This window comes from Dipodomys merriami, unplaced genomic scaffold, assembly GCF_024711535.1.
Source record: "Dipodomys merriami isolate MVZ:Mamm:240054 unplaced genomic scaffold, mDipMer1.0.p SCAF_2, whole genome shotgun sequence".
NCBI lineage: Eukaryota > Metazoa > Chordata > Mammalia > Rodentia > Heteromyidae > Dipodomys > Dipodomys merriami.
In genome coordinates, this window is record NW_027203381.1 from 18465514 (window position 1) to 18487245 (window position 21732).

General features: G+C 39.9%; 1 protein-coding gene across 4 annotated transcripts in view; it reads left to right on the forward strand.

The window, feature by feature from the left end:
• The window catches only part of Dym (dymeclin), a 320347-nt gene that overhangs the window by 6511 nt on the left and 292104 nt on the right, over positions 1–21732 (forward strand). For 3 of the 4 annotated variants that reach the window (XM_070029178.1, XM_070029181.1, XM_070029180.1), the window contains exon 2: positions 11640–11831. In XM_070029178.1, the coding sequence (XP_069885279.1) occupies positions 11692–11831 (140 nt within the window). In that variant the 5' untranslated portion in view covers positions 11640–11691. Of the gene's footprint in view, positions 1–7701; positions 7781–11639; positions 11832–21732 lie in introns of those variants that run through there. The other variant, XM_070029179.1, reaches the window with a different exon arrangement.

Sequence of the window (21732 nt, forward strand, 5' to 3'; positions counted from 1 at the left end):
GTGCTGAGGAATCGAACCCAGGGCCTCATGCATGCAAGGCAACCATTCTACCCAACTTCCCAGCCTGTATATAAGTTTTTTTTTGTTTTGTCCCAGACCCAGAGTCTTCATGTCTATGTTAGCTTTGCCGGTCAGGTGAAAAATCTTAGAGTCATCACAGCTCTGATTTGCAACATTCCTGTTTTGTTTATGTTTTCTTATCTAGAACTTTTATTAAATATTAAGATATTCTAAATTTAGCTTATTTTTTTGCTTCTGTTTTCCATTTATTCACCTTTTCATTTCTTTTTCTTTTTTTGGGGGGGGGTTTGGTCGTGGGGCCTGGACGCTGTCCCTCAGCTCTTCAGCTCAAGGCTAGCGCTCTACCACTTGAGCCACCGGGCAACTTCCGGCTTTTTTCTTTTTGCTTATGTGGTGCTGAGAAATCGAACCCAGTGCCTCATGCATGCAAAGCAAGCGCTCTACCACTGAGCCACCTTCCCAGCCCCTTTTCATTTCTTTATTTTAGACTTTTCTTGATTCTGCCCCTTTTTTTTTTTTTTTTTTGGTGGGTCACGGGGCTTGACTCTGGGCCTGGGCGCTGTCCCTCAGTTCTTCAGCTCAAGATGAGCTCTCTACCACTTGAGCCACAGCTCCACTTCCGGTTTTCTAGTGGTTTATTGGAGATAGTAGTCTCACAGTCTTTCCTGCCCAGGCTGGCTTTGAACCGTCATCCTTAGATCTCAGCTCCTAAGTAGCTAGGATTACAGGCGTGAGCCACCGGCGCCCGGCCCTTTTTTTTTTTTTTTTTTGCCAGTAATGAGGCTTGAACTCAGGACCTGGCTGCTATCCCTGAGCATTAAAAAAAAAATACTTCTTGGGGCTGGAAAGGTGGCTCAGTGGTAGAGCGCATACCTTGCATGCCAGAGGCCCTGGGTTCGATTCCTCAGCACCACATAAGCAAAAAGAAAAAAACCGGAAGTGGCGCTGTAGCTCAAATGGTAGAGCACTAGCCTTGAGCTGAAGAGCTGAGGGACAGCGCCCAGGCCCAGAGTTCAGGCCCCATGACTGGACCCCAAAACAACAACAACAACAACAACAAAAACTTCTCTTTCTCCCTCTTTCTCTCTTTCCCTCTCTCCCCCCCTCTCTTTTTTCTCTCTCTCTATATCTTTTTTAAGTCTCAAAAACCTCTTTTTTTTTTTTTTTTTTGCCAGTCCTAGGGCTTGAGTGCTGTCCCTGAGCCCCTGAGCTTCTTTTGCTCAAGGCTACTACTCTACCACTTGAGCACAGTACTACTTCTGGCTTTTTCATTTATGTGGTACTGAGGAATCAAACCCAGGGCTTCATGCATGCTGGGCAAGCACTCTACCACTAAGCCACATTCCCAGTTCTTAATGTACTATTTTCATACACGAAAATAAACCACATTCATCCTTATTCACTTTTTATTTGTTCTCCTGGCTGCTATTATGACACCCTCTACCCCCATCTGAGCCTGCCTGCTTGCTTGCCTGCCTGCCTGCCTGCCTGCCTCCCTCCCTCCTTCCCTCCCTCCTTCCCTCCTTCTTTCCCTCCTTCCTTCCTTCCTTCCTTCCTTCCTTCCTTCCTTCCTTCCTTCCTTCCTTCCTTCCTTCCTTTCTTTCTTTCTTTCTTTCTTTCTTTCTTTCTTTCTTTCTTTCTTTCTTTCTTTCTTTCTTTTCTCTCCTTTCTTTCTTTTTTTCGGTCATGGGGCTTGAAATCTGAGCCTGGGTGCTGTCCCTCATCTCTTCAGCTTAAGGCCAGCGTTCTACCACTTGAGCCACAGTGCCACATTCAGCTTTTTCTGTTACGTGGTGCTAAGGAATGAAATCTAGGGCCTCATGCATGCAAGGCAAGCATTCTACCACTGAGCCACCTTCCCAGCCCCTGAACCTGCTTTCTTGTGTGTGTGTGTGTGTGCATGATTTTGCATCCCACATGCCTGGGTTTAAAGCTTGGTTTGCCACTTCCTAGCTCTCTAATTTTTGGCAAGATTCTTAATATTTCTTTGCTTCAGTTTATTTCTGTGTGCTAAGTATTTAGGTTGTATGGACCAGGGAGCATATTTAGAATCATGTATCTGTACTTTCATAACAATAGAATTTTTTCTACAAATTTTTATTAATGACCTTCAAAATGCAATGTTAATAATGACTGATAATGTTTTGTAATAAAAGATTGCCCATAAGGCTGGGAAGGTGGCTCAGTGGTAGAGCGCTTGCCTTGCATGCATGAGGCCCTGGGTTCCATTCCTCAGCACCACATAAGCAAAAAGAAAAAAAGCCAGAAGTGGTGCTGTGGCTCAAGTGGTAGAGCGCTAGCCTTGAGCTGAAGAGCTGAGGGACAGTGCCCAGGCCCAGAGTTCAGGCCCCACGACTGGATTCCCTCCCCCCCCCCAAAAAAATTGCCCATGGGATAAATAAAAAAAAAAATTTGTTAGAGGAAGAAATAAGATTTTTCTTTATTGGGGTTTAAAGTTACAATTTCTGTTGTAAAAATTGATCATAAATATTTATGTTAGTTCTGGTATATATTGAGATTATATATTTTATCTTTAAAAGTATCTTCTTCTTTTTTTTTTGTTGGTCTGGGGCTTGAACTCTGGGCTTGGGTGCTGTCCCTGCGCTCTTCAGCTCAAAGCGAGTGCTCTACTGCTTGAGCCACAGCGCCACTTCCGGTTTTCTAGTGGTTCATTGGAGATAAGAGTTTCACGGACTTTACTGCCCGGGCTGGCTTTGAACTGCGATCCTCAGATCTCAGCCTTCTGAGTAGCTAGGATTACAGGTATGAGCCACCGGCGCCTGGCTAAAAGTATCTCCTTACACAGTACTGTGAAGTGCTGCCAATATATAAGCATATGTTTTTAATAGGATATATCCATTGCTTAGAAAGCATTTACCAAATTATTAGATTCTTTGATAACTTGTAGCACATTATTATACTTCAGATTAATACTAATCACTTCTTTGAGGGTTAGATGGAAACTCCTCATTACATTTCTGAAATGTGGAAAGTTCTTTTGTAATTACATTCAGGTTGGAAAAATGTATCTTCCAATAGTTTGATTTTGGAGAATGTATCTGTTTGTGTATTTGTGTGGGAATGGAAATCTCTTATTAAAAAAAAAAATTTTTTTTTCTCCCCATCCTAGGTCTTGAACTCTTGGCCTGGGGGCACTGTCCTTGAAGTTTGTGCTTAAGGCTAATGCTTTACCACTTGAGGCACAGTTCCACTTTGAGGGGTTAATTGTAGATCAGAGTTTCACAGACTATCCTTCCTGGGCTGACTTTGAACTGTGATCCCCAGATCTCAGCCTCCTGAGTAGCTAGGATTACAGGCATGAGCCACCAGTGCCTGGCTTTTTTTTTTTTTTTTTTTTTTTGATATATCTTGATTGCAGCATACATCTTGAATTTCTTCAAGGTTTGTAAATTTGTTCAGCTGAGTCATTTTTTTGCTCCAGACACATGTTGACCACTATTATTATACATTTCAGCAGATTCTACTTTGGATTGTGCTGAGTGTTTTCTTTAAAAAAAAATCAGGACAGTATCAATTCCAGATGGACCATTCTTTGAATAACTATTTTCATTGTACGATTCACATGTTAAAGATGTTAAAGATTTTTATTGATCTAGTTCCAGTGGTGCATGCTTGTAGTTCCTGATATCAGGGAAGTGAGGGTGGGAGGATCATAGTTTGAGATTAGTCTGGGCCAAAACTTGAGACACTTTCTAAAAATAAATTAAGCCTGGTGCCAATACCTCATGCCTGTAATTCTAGGTAATCAGGAGGCTGAGATCTGAGGATCATGATTTGAACTCAGCTTGGACAGGAAACTCTGTGAAACTCTCATCTCCAATTAACCAGCAAAAAGTTAGAAACACAGCAGTGGCTCAAGTAGTAGAGCTCTCGTCTTGAGCAATAAAGCTAAAGGACAGCATCCAGCCTGTGAGTTCCTAGCACTAGTATTGGCACACATAGAAACATAAGTAAATAAATAAAATAAAGCAGAAAGGGTTGGTGGGTATGTTGCTCAAGTGGCAGAGCACTTAGAGGCCCTTAGTTCAAACTGTACTACCACTTCAAAAAATAAGATACATATTTTCTTTTTTAAAAAATTTTTTTATTGTTACAGTTACAGTTACATGAGTGAGGTAATGAGTACACTTCCTATTGAGATACATATTTTCTTTGGACAGATTACTTTGGCTGCTGTAATTATTGATGATTGCTTTTGGTGAACAAATAAGTCATTTGGAGATCTGCTTTGGTTCATGTATTCATTTTTGGGAAGACTTTTTTTATTTTTATTTTATTTTATTTTTTGTCAGTCCTGGGCTTGAACTCTGGGCCTGGGAGCTGTCCCTCAGCTCTTCAGCACAAGGCAAGCACTCTACCACTTGAGCCACAGTGCAACTTCTTACCTTCTGGTGGTTAATTGGAGATGAGAGTCTCATGGACTTTTCCTGCCTAGGCTAGTTTTGAACCTCAATCCTCAAATCTTACCCTCCTGAGTAGCTAGGAATATAGGCATGAGCCACTGGCTCCCAGCTTGGGAAGGCATCCTGTTATAGTGAAATACCTTGTTCCATATGCTCTAGCTTTCCTGATTTTTGCTTTCATGAGTTGGGAGTAAGTGCTGTGTGGGAAGGCAGGCTGAAATATTAGAATGGATGCTATGTCTGGTAATGCTTACTGTGTTGTATTCTGGAGTAGCAGTGGTCATATTACCTAATAAACAAAATGCATTGACATCTAGGTTTAAAAAAATGTACTCCAGGGGCTGGGAAGGTGGCTCAGTGGTTGAGCGCTTGCCTTGCATGCATAAGGCCCTGGGTTTGATTCCTCAGCACCACATAAGCAAAAAGAAAAAAGCTGGAAGTGGTTCTGTGGCTCAAGTGGTAGAGCGCTAAACTTGAGCTGAAGAGCTTATGGACAGCACCCAGGCCCAGAGTTCAGGCCCCACAACCGGACTCCCCTCTCCCCCCCAAAAATGTACTCCATTGTAACTTAAAAGTTTAACTTCAGAGTTTACTACTTTTCTTCTTTTGCAATGATATTTATTGGGCATAAAAAGTCATAGAATAACAATATGTATGTCCTGAAATGAACAGGTTCAGGGATATGTCTGTCCTGGGGAGATGGCCTACAGTATCCCTGAACTTGTTCATTTTCCCTGATGTCTTTCTACTGCTCTGTAGTCTTCCCAGGATTCCATGAGGGTGAATTGGCTTGCTTCTTCTAAGTGTCCTCTTTGACAGGCACTTAACCTTGGGGCTTCTTCAGCTCTACTGGTTTGGTTACACTCTTATCACCTTCCTATCCTTTTTTTACCTTGCCTAAACTTAACTTTTGTGGGCTTATGCCTTCTTATTTTAAATGCTGTCATTTCACTGGAATGAATACCCAACTATACTTAATATAGCACTTGGAACATAGTTGTCTTTCAGAGAATGTTCCGTCACTTGATAACTCATGGTGCCGGTGGCATTTAACATGTCCTTTGACTAATGTCTATTGCTCAGTTCTCTGGTATCTTGTTTCAAACAAAATGAATACAAATGAGGCATGCATATATATATATATATCAGGAGGCTAGTAAATACTTTGGATTATTATTTGTGTATTTTCATCTAAAGATGAGACAAAGTATACTAGCTGTCATGTACATATTTTCAAGGTGTTAGGACAGGATTTGGTTATCATAAATTTTCAGATCCACACATACTTTTCATTTAAAGTACATCGAGTCAGGAGATAGGAGTAATTATAATTTTTTTTTTTTTTTTGGGTCCGGTCGTGGGGCCTGAACTCTGGGCCTGGACGCTGTCCCTCAGCTCTTCAGCTCAAGGCTAGCGCTCTACCACTTGAGCCATAGCGCCACTTTCCGGCTTTTTTCTTTTTGCTTATGTGGTGCTGAGGAATCAAACCCAGGGCCTCGAGCATGCAAGGCAAGCGCTCTACCACTGAGCCACCTTCCCAGCCCCATAAACATGGAATTTTTTGTTGTTGCTGTTGGTCTTAGGGCTTGAACTCTGGGCCTGGGCGCTGTTCCTCAGCTCTTCAGCTCAAGGCAAGCGCTCTACCACTTGAGCTACAGCGCCACTTCCGAGTAATTATAATTTTTTATTCATATTAGATATTTAACAAATTAGATACAACGTATTAAGCATATTATTTCTAGATTTAGAGTATTGTTTTGGCCTATGAAGGTAAAATTGACTTTGGGAAATAACTAATCTGAAATGTTATATAAGAGATAGACAGCAGAAAAGATGTATTCAAACGGTAGTTAAATTCTGAATGTTATGAGTGCTCCGGGATTATAGAGGAAAAGAGATTACACCAAGAGGAAATTAGTAGAATTTAAGGTGTGTAGGACAGGTATGGTATTGAAAGGCAAGTATGAGTGGCAGGTACAGAGAGCTGTAGGAGAGCTCATTGGCAGATTGCTCTAATTTTGTTATGACCCTTATTGCAGATAGAAGCTTCCAGATCACTGTGAATGTTCTGTTTTGTTTTTTTGAGATAGAGTTTTAGCATGTAGCCTGGGCTGGTCATAGACTTAGCATTCTACTGTCTCAGCCTGGGATTATAGGTACATATCACCATTAGTAATTATTTTTTTTAAAAAAATCTTCCTTGTTGTTGTTTTAAATATGCTTATAATGTGCCATGTGATTTTCTTGTTTCTTTTGTATGTTCTTGTCCCCCACCCTTGGTAATTACAAAGAACTTAAAATAGTTTCTAACAGGCTGGGAAGGTGGCTCAGTGGTATAGTGCTTGCCTTGTATGCATGAGGCCCTGGGTTCGATTCCTCAGCACCACATAAGCAAAAAAAGCTGGAAGTGGCACGGTGGCTCAAGTGGTAGAGCACTAGCCTTGAGCTGAAGAGCTGAGGGACAGTGCCCAGGCCCAGAGTTCAGGCCCCACGACCCACACACACACAAAAAAGTTTCTAATATAAAAATCAATAAAGAGGGCTGGGAAGGTGGCTCAGTGGTAGAGCGCTTGCCTTGCATGCCTGAGGCCCTGGGTTCGCTTCCTCAGCACCACATAAGCAAAAAGAAAAAAGCCAGAAGTGGTGCTGTGGCTCAAGTGGTAGAGTGCTAGCCTTGAGCTGAAGAGCTGAGGGACAGCGCCCAGGCCCAGAGTTCAGGCCCCACAACCAGACCCTCCCCCCAAAAAATCAATAAAGAAACATAAATAGATGAAATGGAAGTGTTATTGCACATAGTTTATTCTATCTCAAATTCTCCTATATTTCCATAGCTTGTTATATATGAATAATTCCATTGTAGTACTTATATTTTAGTAATTTATTGATTTATTGTCTTTCCATTAGATTTGAGTTCATTAATGAGAGAGGCCTGGTTTCATTCCTCTTGTGTTTTTAGCAGCCATCCTAACTCTTAGTATTTCATTTCCATGTGTATTATTTATCTGTGGGAAGAATGCCTGATTATGTGATTGAGATAGCATGAGCCAACAATGCTGAATTTTGATAGAATAGTGACCTATTTTGAGAGATAGGTAATAAATTCTATTTTAAGATTTAATTTGATAGCAGTGAGGTAGCATAGATAGATGAAATGACAAGGAAATTAATAAATATTAAAAGGGCAGACTCAGCCACTAGTACCAGGAAGTAATAACTGAAGAACAGAGCAGCAAGCTTTGTCTTCATCTCCTTTTAGATGTGAAGTTATAAGAAGAGGGAGACATAAAGGATCCATCTGCATCTACCTTCTACTTTCATATATTAAGAAGAAAAAGGTAAAGAGAAAATTAGGAGGCATGTTTCTCAAAGGGAAGTCCTGAAATTCACCCTCTTGTCCCAGCGGTTTTTGGGTAGGACTAGATCATATCTCCATGTTTTAGAATAATAAACAGTACCAATTTTGGGCACCTAGACCAATGTCTAATGATCAGAGGTTGTGGGATGCCATGACCATATGTATTTCCCCAGCTCAGAAAGTGTAGACTGGGCTGGGAAGGTGGCTCAGTGCCTTGCACGCATGAGGCCCTGGGTTTGATTCCTCAGTACCACATAAGCAGAAAAAGACAGAAGTGGCGCTGTGGCTCAAGTGGTAGAGTGCTCACTCTGAGCTGAAGAGCTGAGGGACAGTGCCCAGGTCCAGAGTTCAGGTCCCATGACCAACAACAACAAAAAAGTATAGACTATATCCTACATAGAGAATAGGAAATGTTTTTCCTCTATCCTGTTACACTAAAACAAATTCTTGTTGAGACTTCTACCTTATGAGACTTCTCTTTATTGTGAGACTCCTTGAAATGCTTTTCATGTGTGGATCTTACTAGGCTTTAAACTTAGGGCTTCACTCTTGCTCACTGTTGCTCTTCCACTTGAGTCATTGTTCCTGTCCTACTTTTTGCAGTTATTTAGAGATAGAATCTAGTGGACTATTTCTGTAGTTCAGGCCGGTCTCAAATTGTGATCCTCCAGATCTCAGACTATTGAGTAGTTAGGATTACAGGTATGAACGGCTGACATATGACCTATGTTTCTTATAAGCTATCTATAAGTGTCCTATATGTTATTTAAACTAATGGAATCCTACTTCTGTTTTACCTGTACTGAGTCTTTGTTTTTACTTGTTATTTTGGGTATTTTTATATATTCACATAAGATCTATCTCATTCTTTTCCATTCTACAGAGTATTTCATTGCATGCATATGTCACAATATAATTAATTCCCAAATGATCATTTAGTTATGCTGCATGTTGTCATTATAAGAAAGATAACTTTTTTTGTAAATAGAATTTTGTTATTAATATGTCATAAAAAGGGTTATTGTTTTATAAGGCAGGTAATAAATACATTTCTTTTTTTGGATAATGTCACCCCTCCCCTCACTTGAAAATACCATTTCAAGGCCATTTTTATACAATGGGAACATTAGGAGAGTAATGAATAGTTGACTGGGAAAACTGGTTTGGGGAGGAATGATTAAATGAATTTCACATATATTAGGATGGAGTTCTTTACCATAGTGTAATAAAAATAAGTACTTTGAAGTGTGTATTGCTACAAACATCAGCAATATCAGTCTTCTCATTTCCAGCATGCAGGTATGTAAGGTATATTGTCTCATTCACCAGCAAAATTACTGATTTATTATCTACATAATGCTGTCAGTGTTATATTATTCTTGAGCCAAAAATAAACCTTTTGTCTTTTAGGGATGTTGATAGAACTGGCCTCTGGCTAGAGGTTGGGGCCAGGAGAGATTTGAAAGTAGTAAAGAAGCTGTTTTTGAAACTAGAAGTTAGAATTCATAACTAACAAATTAGAGAAAGAAAAACTGACAGCCTAAGAAGTCTTTTGATGTACAACAAGAGGGTAATGCATGAACACTCAGAGGCAGCCTTTTCAAGTCTTATCTTATTCTGTCTTTCATAACAGGGTTTAGGAGGGCTGGGAAGGTGGCTCAGTGGTAGAGCGCTTGCCTTGCATGCATGAGGCCCTGGGTTCGATTCCTCAGCACCACAAAAGCAAAAAGAAAAAAGCCGGAAGTGGTGCTGTGGCCCAAGTGGTAGAGCACTAGCCTTGAGCTGAAGAGCTGAGGGACAGCATCCAGGCCCAGAGTTCAGGCCCCGTGACCGGACCCCAAAAAAAAAAATAGGGTTTAGGAAATTAAAAAAAATAGTAGTAGCATTGTTTGTGTGTATGTATGTGTGTGTAATTCTTGGCCTGAATCTTTATAGAAGAGATGCCATTGGAACTTAACTTTTGTTTTGCATTCTGGCAGGTGGGGAGCAGGTGGAGTACCTTGGTGACTGTTGCTTGAATGACCTTGTTTCTCCTGAAGAGTCCAGTTCCCTTGAGCATAGTCTTCTTTCTTTTCTTAGCCAACAGCACCCTATGTTCTTGCCAATTGGGCAAGGTAAACTGCACAGGGTGCCTTAGCAAGTCCACTAGTTGTCCTTGGGTTCTGGCCTTTTCTGCCTCTGAGTAGGAGTTGCTGTTCTCATGCTTTGTGATGTGCCCTTGAAGGCTTTGCCTTTTCCCTTTTTAGCCCATCTCAGTTGTTTCCCATCTTTGGAGATTTTTTAAAGTTTCTGCTTCCCTGAAAATTTCCATAGCATGGCTGTCTAATCACAACTTTTAAAAACTATTTTTGACATTATTTCTAGGGTTTTGTAAAGAAAAAATGGAGAAGAAACCTGTGCTTTGTGTTTGGTAGATTTTTCTCAATTTTCCCTGTATTCTACCAAGACTCTTCTGATAAATGTTCAGGATTTATTCATTGATATTGTTATTGTTTCAGTAGTACTGGTTTGATCAGTTATTTTTGTACTTAATTTTATGGTCTATCCTAACAGTTTTGCAGTAGAAGATAGACAAAAGATATGAATAATAATGTCCTCATGGACAGAAAAATGCAAATTAAAACTGCTGAAGAACTAATTTTTTCTACCTATTGGTAGGGATCAAACAGTTTCATTAAGCAGTGAGGGTATGGAGTAGAGAAATAGGCTTTGCTGGTGGTCTGTAAGTTGGTACAGCTGTGTAAGATCTCTCATTGGAGAATCAAAGAGCCTGTAAACTACCTAAATATCATTCAGTTATAAAATAGAATGTTAATTAAATAGTTTCAAAAGACGTGAAGTGCTTCAGGGATGGACAGGAAGTAATTTCCAGTATTTATTGATCAGTGGTAAAAACAGAATTGGAGTCAAATATCATGTGCCATGGTTTGTGTAAAAGGAAGTTTAGCTTGGTACTGGTAGCTCATGCCTATAATCCTAGCTACTTCAAGAGGCTGAGATCTGAGGATCTCATTTCAAAGCCAGGGCTTGAACTCTGGGCTTGAGCACTGTCCCTGAGCCCTTCAGCTCAAGGTGAACACTACCACCTGAACCATAGCCCCACTTCCAGTTTTCTAGTAGTTCATTGGAAATAAGGGTCTCACAGACTTTTCTGGCTGGACTGGCTTTGAACCGCAATCCTCAGATCTCAGTCTCTGGGTAGCGAGGATTTCAGGTGTGAGCCACTGGCATCGGGCCTTCTTGCAGATTATTCACTCATTCATTTTAGAGAATCCTGGTTATATCCTCTCAACAGAAATATAAATTAAGGTAGTTCCTATCATCAAAAAAATAAAATAAGCAAAAAAAATAACCCTCAAAGTTTAGCAGATCAGACAACATTAAATGTGACTTGTTTGGAATTGGGGGCTCATTCACTAGATGCAGATAATTCAGGACAGTCCCCTGTAAGTGTAGGCAGCATATGTTAATTACTTGAACATACTTTCTCCTCTTGCACAGTTGAGTATTGTAGTCTCTGTATTCCTTTAGCACTTCTGTCTTAGTTGTAAAAGTTCATTTTTCAGACTAATTATATTGTTATGAATTTGCTTTGAGACATTTTCTTGGGGAGACTTAGTTCATCCTAAGATCTGTGGGACAAGTAGAGATTGTTTTTGTTTGTGTTGGCTAAATTAGTTTTAGTCCCATTTTCCTCTTCTAACTGTATCTTATGTCTAATATATTTACAAATGAGAAAGGTATTTCATTTTCTAAGTTTGTAAGTATATATATGTATATCAAGGTTAGGAACATTTATGACTTTTTTCAATAATTTTTATTTTGTTTCTGTTTTTTAGGTGGTTTTGTGGAAATGCAGGTGTGAGGACAAGTTATCTACCACATTAGAAGATGGGATCAAAGAGCAGCAGGATCAGTGATCTGCCTAAAAATGAGTACTTGAAAAAGTTATCAGGCACAGAATCTGTCTCTGAAAATGACCCATTTTGGAATCAGCTTCTTTCGTTTTCTTTCCCTGCACCAACTAGCAGGTAAGAGATTGCTTGGAGGTTAAAAATGTATATAGAAGGCCACATGAACTTGTGTGTTATGCTGCTTTTTATAAAGTATGTTTTAATGTTGTTTCGCTCTGTCACACATGTACCAGTAGAAAATCCAAATGGTAGAAAAATGTGAGACAAGTTTTTCTCTTCTGTTCTTCTATTCAGCAGATGATTGCTGGCAGCATGTTCTTTTAAATCCTTCAGATGTAGTACACAATTATTGACGTATCCTATGTAGTCTCATAAAATTGTTTAAATACATATGTAGTATACTATCCCATGCTTTTTTCCCCTCACAGTTAAGGAACATATATCTTTCATCTTTAAGCACATAAGCATTCTTTGTAATGGCTACAGAGTATTCTTAGAATAGATTGACTTAGACTAGTTAGATTTAGACTATTTCTAGGCATTTGTTCGATCAGGTAGTGATGTATATATTGTTTCTCACATACAAGAATATTCTCTGGCATAAATTTCTTTTTTTTTTTGGGTACAGTCGAGGGGCCTGAACTCTGGGCCTGGGCGCTGTCCCTCAGCTGTTCAGCTCAAGGCTAGCGCTCTACCACTTGAGCCACAGCGCTACTTCTGGCTTTTTACTTATGTGGTGCTGAGGAATTGAACCCAGGGCCTCGAGCATGCAAGGCAAGTGCTCTACGACTGCGCCACCTTCCCAGCCCTTGGTATAAATTTCTTGAAGCAGCATTATTGCATCAAACTGTAAGTACAGAGGCTGGGAATGTGGCTTAGTGGTAGAATGCTTGCCTAGAATGCATGAAGCCCTTGATTCGATTCTTCAGTACTACGTAAACAGAAAAAGCCATAAGTGGTGCTGTGTCTCAAGTGGTAAGAGTCCTGGCCTGAAGCAAAAGAAGCTCAGGGACAGTGCCCAGGCCCTGAGTTCAAGCCCTAGGACTAGGGGAGAAAAATAAAACCTAAAAAAAACTGTTGCTGCATTTTAACTTTTGGGTATTGTCAGTTCGATAGGTGAAAACAACATCTCATTTTAAATCTTATAAAAAGAATAGGCCAGAACTGGTGGCTCATGCCTATAATCCTAGGTACTCATGAGACTGAGATCTGAGGACAATGGTTCAAAGCCAGTCAGGACAGGAAAGTCTGTGAGACTTTTTTTTGTCAATTGTGGGGCTTGAACTCTGGGCCTGGGTGCTGTCCCTGTGCTCTTCCGTTCAAGGTAAGTGCCCTTTCACTTGAGCCGCAGCACCTCTTCCAGTTTTCTAGTAGTTTATTGGAGATAAGAGTCTCATGGAGGGCTGGGAAGGTGGCTCAGTGGTAGAGTGCTTGCCTTGCATGCATGAGGCCCTGGGTTCGATTCCTCAGCACCACATAAGCAAAAAAGAAAAAGCCGGAAGTGGTGCTATGGCTCAAGTGGTAGAGCGCTAGCCTTGAGCTGAAGAGCTGAGGGACAGCACCCAGGCCCAGAGTTCAGGCCCCACGACCGGACCCAAAAAAAAAAAAAAAGAGTCTCATGGACTTTCCTGCCCTGGCTCCCTTTGAACTGTGATCCTCAGATCTCAGCCTCCTGAGGCTAGGATTATAGGCATGAGCCACCAGTGCCTGGCTCCATGAGACTCTTATTTCCAGTTAACCACCAGAAAACAGAAATGGTAGAGCGCTAGCCTTGAGTGAAAAAGCTCAGGGAGTGCCCAGGCCCTGAGTTTAAGCCCCATTACTGACAAAAAAGTAAAAAAAGAAGAATATGACGTATGTAATGTATAGAGTATAAATATAGTGCAGTACAAACATAATACAGAGTAAGTAGCATATTGAATTCTTATATGCTTAATAATTAATCTTAAAAATATTGTTATTCTTTTTTGGTGTTGGTACTAGGGATTGAACTCAGAGCTGGGATGTTGCTCCTGAGCTGATTTTGCTCAAGGCTAGCATTGTACCCCTTGAGCCATAGCTCCACTTCTGGTTTTTCTGTCTTTTTTGGTAATTTATTGGAGATAAGAATTTCATGGACTTTTCATATATGGACTGGCTTTGAACCATGATTTTCAGATTCTCAGCCTTCTAAATAGCTAGGATTACAGGTGTGAGCCACTCACAATCAGCTAAAAATGTTTTATTCTTATTATTATTTGCAATGTAAAGAAATGGGTATTCACATAAAGATGCTCATTATCTTTTTGTTAAAGTACATGTTTTAAGTTCCTTGAAATTCAGCTATTCAACAAGTATTTATAGAGGGCCATTACTTATCAAAGCATATACTGGGTGCTAGACACAGCAATGGAGATGACAAAGATTCCTCTCATAGAATGAGTCTGGCAGAAAAATAACAAAAAAATACACCAGTATTATTACATTTGTACAGAGTCCTTGAGGAGGAGCCCAGGGACTAGAATGCAGGGTAATAGCTCAGTGGATAGCAGAGGGTGTGAATTCTGTCCACTAGTGTTTCAGGAGTAGAGTCATAAAGGAAAGGACCAGGGAGAGGGAATACAACAGATCCCTGGGCCCACGGAATAAGATGCTGAAGCTGCCTTGGGAAGACTGTGCTTTGCCAAGCACTGGGAACTGGTAGAGCAAAAGCATGGGAACCAGAAAGAAAGTGATCCCCAACCAAAGCTTAGACAGATGGGCCCACCAGCACGGGGCCCCGATGGGACACCTTATCGTGTTCTCCTGTGTGGCATTGTACTGCAGATCCAGTGCCTCCAGGAAGGAGAAGATATGCAAGAGCTCATCCACTCTCAGCCAGGAAACCACCCTGCCACTGCTCCAATACCACTGCCTTAAAACATTATTTTTTTTAACAGTTCTATTCTGATTGGCTGATTAATACATCCATCCAGGATGTCCATGTCCTAGTTCTCATAATACGTGAATATGTTACATGACACAGGGAATTAGAGTCACACATGGAGCTAAGATTGCTAACCAGTGATTTTAAAATAGGAAGATAAGCATGGATTATTTAGATGGGCCTAATGTGATCACAAGGATTCTTAAAAGTGGGAAAGAAAGGGAGGGAAGAAGACTGTCATGTGATGTGAGGTGATGTGATGTGAGGTGAGGTGAAGTGAAGAGAGCTCAGCCTGTCATATCTGGCTGGCTGTGAAGGTAGAAGAAGGGAATGAGCCAAGAAATATGAGTAGCGTTATGGGTTGGATTTGGAGTTGGGGAGGGAAACTTTCTGCCAAGGACTATTTGGATATTTATAATGTCATTATAGGCCCTACAAAATTATCAATACAGGCAGATGGGCCACTGGCATCTGATAAGAATATAATGTATATATACATGCATATATATATACATATATACATATATATATATATATATACACATATATACATATACATACATATATATATATATATATATATATATATATATATACACACACACATATATCATATTACAAACCAAATGATTTTGTAGGCCTCACAATGCCTGTGGCCTACATTTTTTGCACCTAAAACCAGGAGGGGCAAGGAAACAGATTTCTTTCACTTTAGAACCTTGTATTTTATTTTGATTTTAGCTCATTGAGAACTTGTATCAGATTTCTGACCCACAGAGCTATAAGATAATAAATTTATATTGTTTACACAATTACCTTTTTTTTTGTTGTTGTTGGTAGTGGGGCTTGAACTCGGCCTGGGTACTGTCCCTGAGTTTTTCTGCTCAAGGTCAGCACTTTATCACTTTGAGCCACAGTGCAACTTCTGGTTTTCTGGTGTTAATTGGGTGGGGATTGAGTCTCATCAGTTTCCTGCCCATGCTCGCTTTGAACTGTGATACTCCCATCTCAGCGTCTTGAATATTACAGGTGTGAGCCACCAGTGCCTGGCACACAATTATCTTTTGGTAACATTTATAGAAAACTAATACAATTAAAAAATTAGCATACCTCAGTTTGCAAGGAGAGTTTCATTGTGGCATTTCCATACATGTATACTATGTATTCCAATCAACCTCATTCGCTCTTATCAATTTTCCTTCTCCCACTCTTTCTCCTAGAAATAATGTCAACAGTTTTCATTTTTTAATTTTCATACATGCAAACAAACTACTTCGACCATATTTACTCTCATTCTCTTTTCTTTAGCCTCCCAAAACTAATACAATATGATTTATGTTTCAATATCAGGTTATAGCTGAATGTTTTTAATGTATTGTCAGATTTATACATCCATCTCCACAGTCAAATTGAAGAAGATTATAATCATCCTGTAAAGGAAACTTATACCCATTAGCAGTCACTTCCTAATTTTTCCCAACCCCTCCTCCATTATTTTAGTTTGGTTTCCTCTGTAAGTTTCTCTCTTCTAGAGCTTTCATATAAATGGAGTCATACGTTATATGGTCTTTTGTGATTGATGTTGTTGGCTTAGCATTATGTTCAAATGTTATAATATATACTAGTTCTCATTCCTTTTTATTACTTGGTAATATTTCATTGTTTGAATATATGACATTTTCATTTGCCTAGCTAATTGGGTTTGTTACTGCATTTGTTTCACCTAGTTAAAAAAAGATTTTTTTTTTTTTTTGGTGGGTCATGGGTGCTATCCCTGCGCTCTTCAGCTCAAGGCGAGTGCTCTACCATTTGAGCCACAGCACCACTTCTGGTTTTCTAATGGTTTATTGGAGATAAGAGTCTCATGGGCTTTCCTGCTTAGGCTGGCTTTGAACCTTGATCCTCAGATCTCAGCCTCCTGAGTAGCTAGGCTTTACAGGTGTGAGCCACTGGCTCCCGGACCTACATATTTTAATGTAGGTTAAGAAAGACTTTTAAAAAAACATAATCATAACCCTAGTATCATATTTAACAAGATTAGCAAAAGTTCTTACTATTCAGTATACGTTTAAATTTCTGTAGTTATTTTATAGTTTATTATAACTAGGATCCAAATAGGTACATACATATTTTTTCCAGCTTTGCAAAAATTGTTGTTATTAAGGATTTGAACAAATTCCATAACTCATGTAATAAGTACAATATTGTTGCATAATATCACCCCTTCGTTCTCTTTCCCCCATTGTCCCCATCCTACCCCTTCCCATAAGTTTCATAGTTCATTTTTTTTTTTTTTTTTTTTTTGGGTCCGGTCGTGGGGCCTGAACTCTGGGCCTGGGCACTGTCCCTCAGCTCTTCAGCTCAAGGCTAGTGCTCTACCACTTGAGCCACAGCGCCACTTCCGGCTTTTTTCTTTTTGCTTATGTGGTGCTGAGGAATCGAACCCAGGGCCTTGAGCATGCAAGGCAAGCGCTCTACCACTGAGCCACCTTCCCAGCCCCATCATAGTTCATTTTTTACATGTGCATGTTGAATACAATTTGAAAACATTTGGTCACGCTTCCTCCCTCCATTCCTATGCCTTGGCCTTTGCCCCTTGCCTAAACACCCCCGCCCCCTCAATCTATGTTTTAATTTCCTGGAATTCATTTTGATAAATAGTACAGTACTTTAGATGTTTAGAGGACATACTCCTTTGGGTTTCTTCCCTATTCTTCCCTAAATGTATCCTTTTTTAGTCAGTTTGTGTGTAAATACATAGATCCCTGTGTAAGTTACTGTGTCCAGTTGTATTTTAGATTTACCTTCCACATATGATTAAAAACAGGTGCCATTTGTCTCTCTGAGCTTGGCTACTGCACTTAACATTTGTTCTAAGTCTATTCATTTCCCTGCAAATGAAAAATTACTGTTTTATGGATAAGAAAAATTCCATTGTGTATAAGTACAACATTTTGTTGATGCAGTCATCTCTTGTAGAGCATCTGGGCTGTTTCCATAACTTGGCTATTGTGAATAGTTCAGCAGTGAACATGGATATACAAGTGTCTTTTTTTTTTTTTTTTTTGGCGTCTGGTTGTGGGGCCTGAACTCTGGGCCTGGGCGCTGTCTCTCAGCTCTTCAGCTCAAGGCTAGTGCTCTACCACTTGAGCCACAGTGCCCACTTCCGGCTTTTTTCTTTTTGTTTCTGTGGTGCTGAGGAATCGAACCCAGGGCCTCATGCATGCAAGGCAAGCGCTCTACCACTGAGCCACCTTCCCAGCCCCATATGCAAGTGTCTTTACTGTATTCTGACTTGTTATGTTCTGGGTGAAGACCCAGGAGAGGTATGATTAGATTATAGGGTAGTTGTGTGTTTAGCTTTTTAGGATTCTCCAAACCACCATCCAGAGTGGTTTACTAGTTTACATTTCTACCAACAGTGCAATAGGGTTCCTTTTCCCCCACGTCCCCACCAGCATTTGTTATTGTTCTAATTATTAATGTTGTCCTATCTAACTGGGGTGAGATAGAACCTCAATGTTTTTTTTAAACATTTAAAAATTTTATTATAAAGATGATGTACAGAGGGGTTACCATTTCATAAGTCAGGTAATGAGTACATTTCTTTTTTTTTGTTGTTTTTTGTTTTGTCAGTCATGGGCTTGAGCTCAGGGCTTGGGCACTGTCTCTCAGCTCTTTTGCTTAAAGCTAGTGCTCTACTACTTTGAGTCACAACTCTACTTCTGGTTTTTGAGTGGTTAATTGGAGTCTCACGGGGACTTTGCTTCCTGGTCTTGCTTTGAACTGTGATCCTCGTTCTTAGCCTCCTAAGTAGTTAGGCTTACTGGCGTGAGCCCCTAGCATCTGGCTGGTCTCTACCCTTCCTTCACTCTATCACTAAGCCATAATTCCCACTCCTGATTTTCTCTTTTTTTTTTTTTATTTTATGGAGTGGTAACCATTGGTTTAAAAAGAAAGTGAAGGCAGGTACTGATGGCTCATGCCTGTGATCCTAGCTATTCAGGAGACTGAGATCTGAGGAACACGGTTTGAAGCCAGCTCAGGGAGGAAAGTCTGAGACTATCTCCAATTAATCATAGAAAAAGCTGGAAGAGGTGCTGTGGCTCGATTCCTCAGTACCACATAAACAGAAAAAGCCAGAAATGTGCTGGGAAGTTGGCTCAGTGGTAGAGTGCTTGCCTCGCATGCGTAAGGCCCTGGGTTGGATTCCTCAGCACCACATAAGCAGAAAAAGCCAAAAGTGGTGCTGTGGCTCAAGTGGTAGAGCGCTAACCTTGAGCTGAAGAACTGAGGGACAGAGCCCAGGCCCAGAGTTCAGACCCCATGACCGGACCAAAAAAAAAAAAAGCCGGAAGTGGCCCTGTGGCTCAAGTGGTATAGTGCTAGCCTTGAGTAAAAACGGAGCCTAGTGACAGCACCCAGGCCCATAGTTCAAGCCTCAGGACTAAAAAAAAAAAGTGAAGAACTGGTTTTAATGTTCTTACCTGTAATTCTGGGCTTTGGAGGCCTACTCAGAGGATCATGAGTTCAAGTCTACCATGGGCTATACTGCAGAGACTCTGTTTTCAAAAACTGAAGCCAAAACCAATACTAAAAACAAAAACAAGAGAATAGGCACTGTCTTTAAAATTCTAATAAAATGTGTTAGGAATGAACATATGTAGCAATTTAACCAGTGTTCTGATGATCACTTTAATCTTGATTGAAAGTCTTCAAATTAATTGTTCAACTGTTTTACAATTAGACCAGAGCTTGACTATAATATTTGTGCTTAAACAATATGCTCTTTATAAATGCTGTTCAGAAACCTTTTCTGCGTTATGAAAATTGTATTTTGCATACTGAGCACTAGATGGTGCTCATATAAGGCAAAAAGGCAGCTTTGGCAGTCATTTAAAACTTTTTTTTGGATTAGCAGGATACTACATATTTATTGTTAACATTCATCATTCATGCATTCATTCATTCTAGTACTGGGAATTGAACTCAGGATTTCACACTTATTAGGCAGGTACTCTCCTGCATGAGCTATGCTCCTAGCACTTTTTTTTACCAGTCCTGGGGCTTGAACTCAGGGCCTGGACACTGTCCCTGAGCTTCTTTCACTCAAGGCTAACACTCTACCACTTGAGCCACAGAGCCACTTCTGGCTTTTTCTGTTTATGTGGTACTGAGGAATTGAACCCAGGGCTTCATGCATGTTAGGCAAGCACTCTACCACTAAGCCACATTCCCAGTCTCCTAGCACATTTTTAAAAGCAGGTTTAAATCATAATATAAAAAGAAAGGAAAAAAAGACAAAAATGTATAATGGAAGTTTCTCTTGTTGGCATTTTGGTTGTTTGTCTTTTTAGTTCTTTTTCATTTAAAGATCTTATTTAAAGATCAAGGTTACCATTCCAGTGCTTGAGCCACACCTCTACATTCAGCGTTTTGGTGGGTAATTGGAAATAAGACTCTCAAGTACTTTCCTGCCCAGGTTGGATTCAAGCTGCAATCCCCAGATCTCTGCTTGCTGAGTAGCTAGGCATGAGCTATTTACTAGTGCCTGGTGATATATTTCTTTTTTAATAAATGGAAATATTTTTAAATTATTTTGCCTAAACATTCATTTTTGAGGCTTCCCATTTGTCAGGCACTATTTTACATGCTGAAAACATGAAGGTCAAGTTCCCTTCTCACACAGCTTATATATTATTGGAGGAGATGGGCAATAAACAAATGAACAAATATATAAAGTCATTCTGGGGTATGCCAACTAAAGACAATAAAGCAGAACAAGGTCACAGAATATGATGGAGCGAGCAGAACATTTCTGTACATGGGAGTTACCAGGAAATCAGACTTTGAGCAGAGATACTAGTGAAGCCAGTAGTAAACATGCAGATTTTGGAGAAGAGCATGCTAGTAGAGAGCATCAAAAGCATCAAGAGCCTGAAGCAAGAGTTCATTCTGAATGTCAGAAGAATAGCAAAAAGGCCAACATGGCGGGTAGTGAACATGTAAACAAATTATATAGGGACTTTGGTTGTACTGAAGATTGTTTTATATTTTATGGTATTTCTGGAGACAGGCATGTTTGATGTTGGTATTGGGCAGTTGCATCTATTTTGTTATGATTTAATATCTTATAGTAGACCAAGATTTTACTCACAGAATTTTGGATTATAAAATATACATAGCAAAAAATGTATTAAACTATTGTTAAATGTGTAATTCAGTCATTTTAAGTGTGCTTACAACTGTTACACACTATCCCGACTCTTCATTTCCAGAACTTTTTCATTTGAAACAGAAATATTGTACTTAAACCAGACACCAGTAGATCATGCCTATACTCAAGAGGCTGAGATTTGAGGTACAATCCTCAAATATATATTTTTAAAAAAACACCCTCCATTCATTTGTACATTGTTAAGTTCTGATGACAAGTTTGATTTTACTTTGAGATTTTTTTCTATAAAAAAAGTACATTGTGCTAATAGGCTTTAATAATCTTGTACATATTATGGTTAATTCATGATTTATTGAGCCCTAATGTAGGAAGCAGGGGCTTGTTTCCTTAAAGCATCTGTTTTCTTGTTGAATTCTGTTATCAATCTACTGTTACTCCCAAATATGACAAAACTGAGGCTTAGGAACATTGTCCAAGGTTAGACAGTATCTAGGAAGGATCACATTTCAACTAGGTTTATATAGCTCAGATGAATTCTATTGGCTACCATGTGACACAGTATTCTTTTGGAAATGTAGATTAATCATGGACCAAGCTTCACATAAAAACTAAAGAGCTGGGTGTGCCAGTGGCTCACTCCTGTAATCCTAGCTACTCAGGATGCTGAGATCTGAGAATCAGTGGTTCAAAGCCATCTGGGGCAGAAAAGTCCATGAGACTCTTATCTCCAACCACCAGAAAACCGGAAGTGGTGCTATGGCTCAAGTGGTAGAGCCCCACCTTGAGCTGAAGAGCTCAGGGACAAAGCCCAGGCTCAGAGTTCAAGCCCCAGGACTGACAAAAAAAGAAAAAGAAAAAGGTAAAAAAAAAAAAGATTAAAGAGCTGGTAATCTTTGAAAAAGAAGTGAGATTATATTTTCACATTATAAACTCAT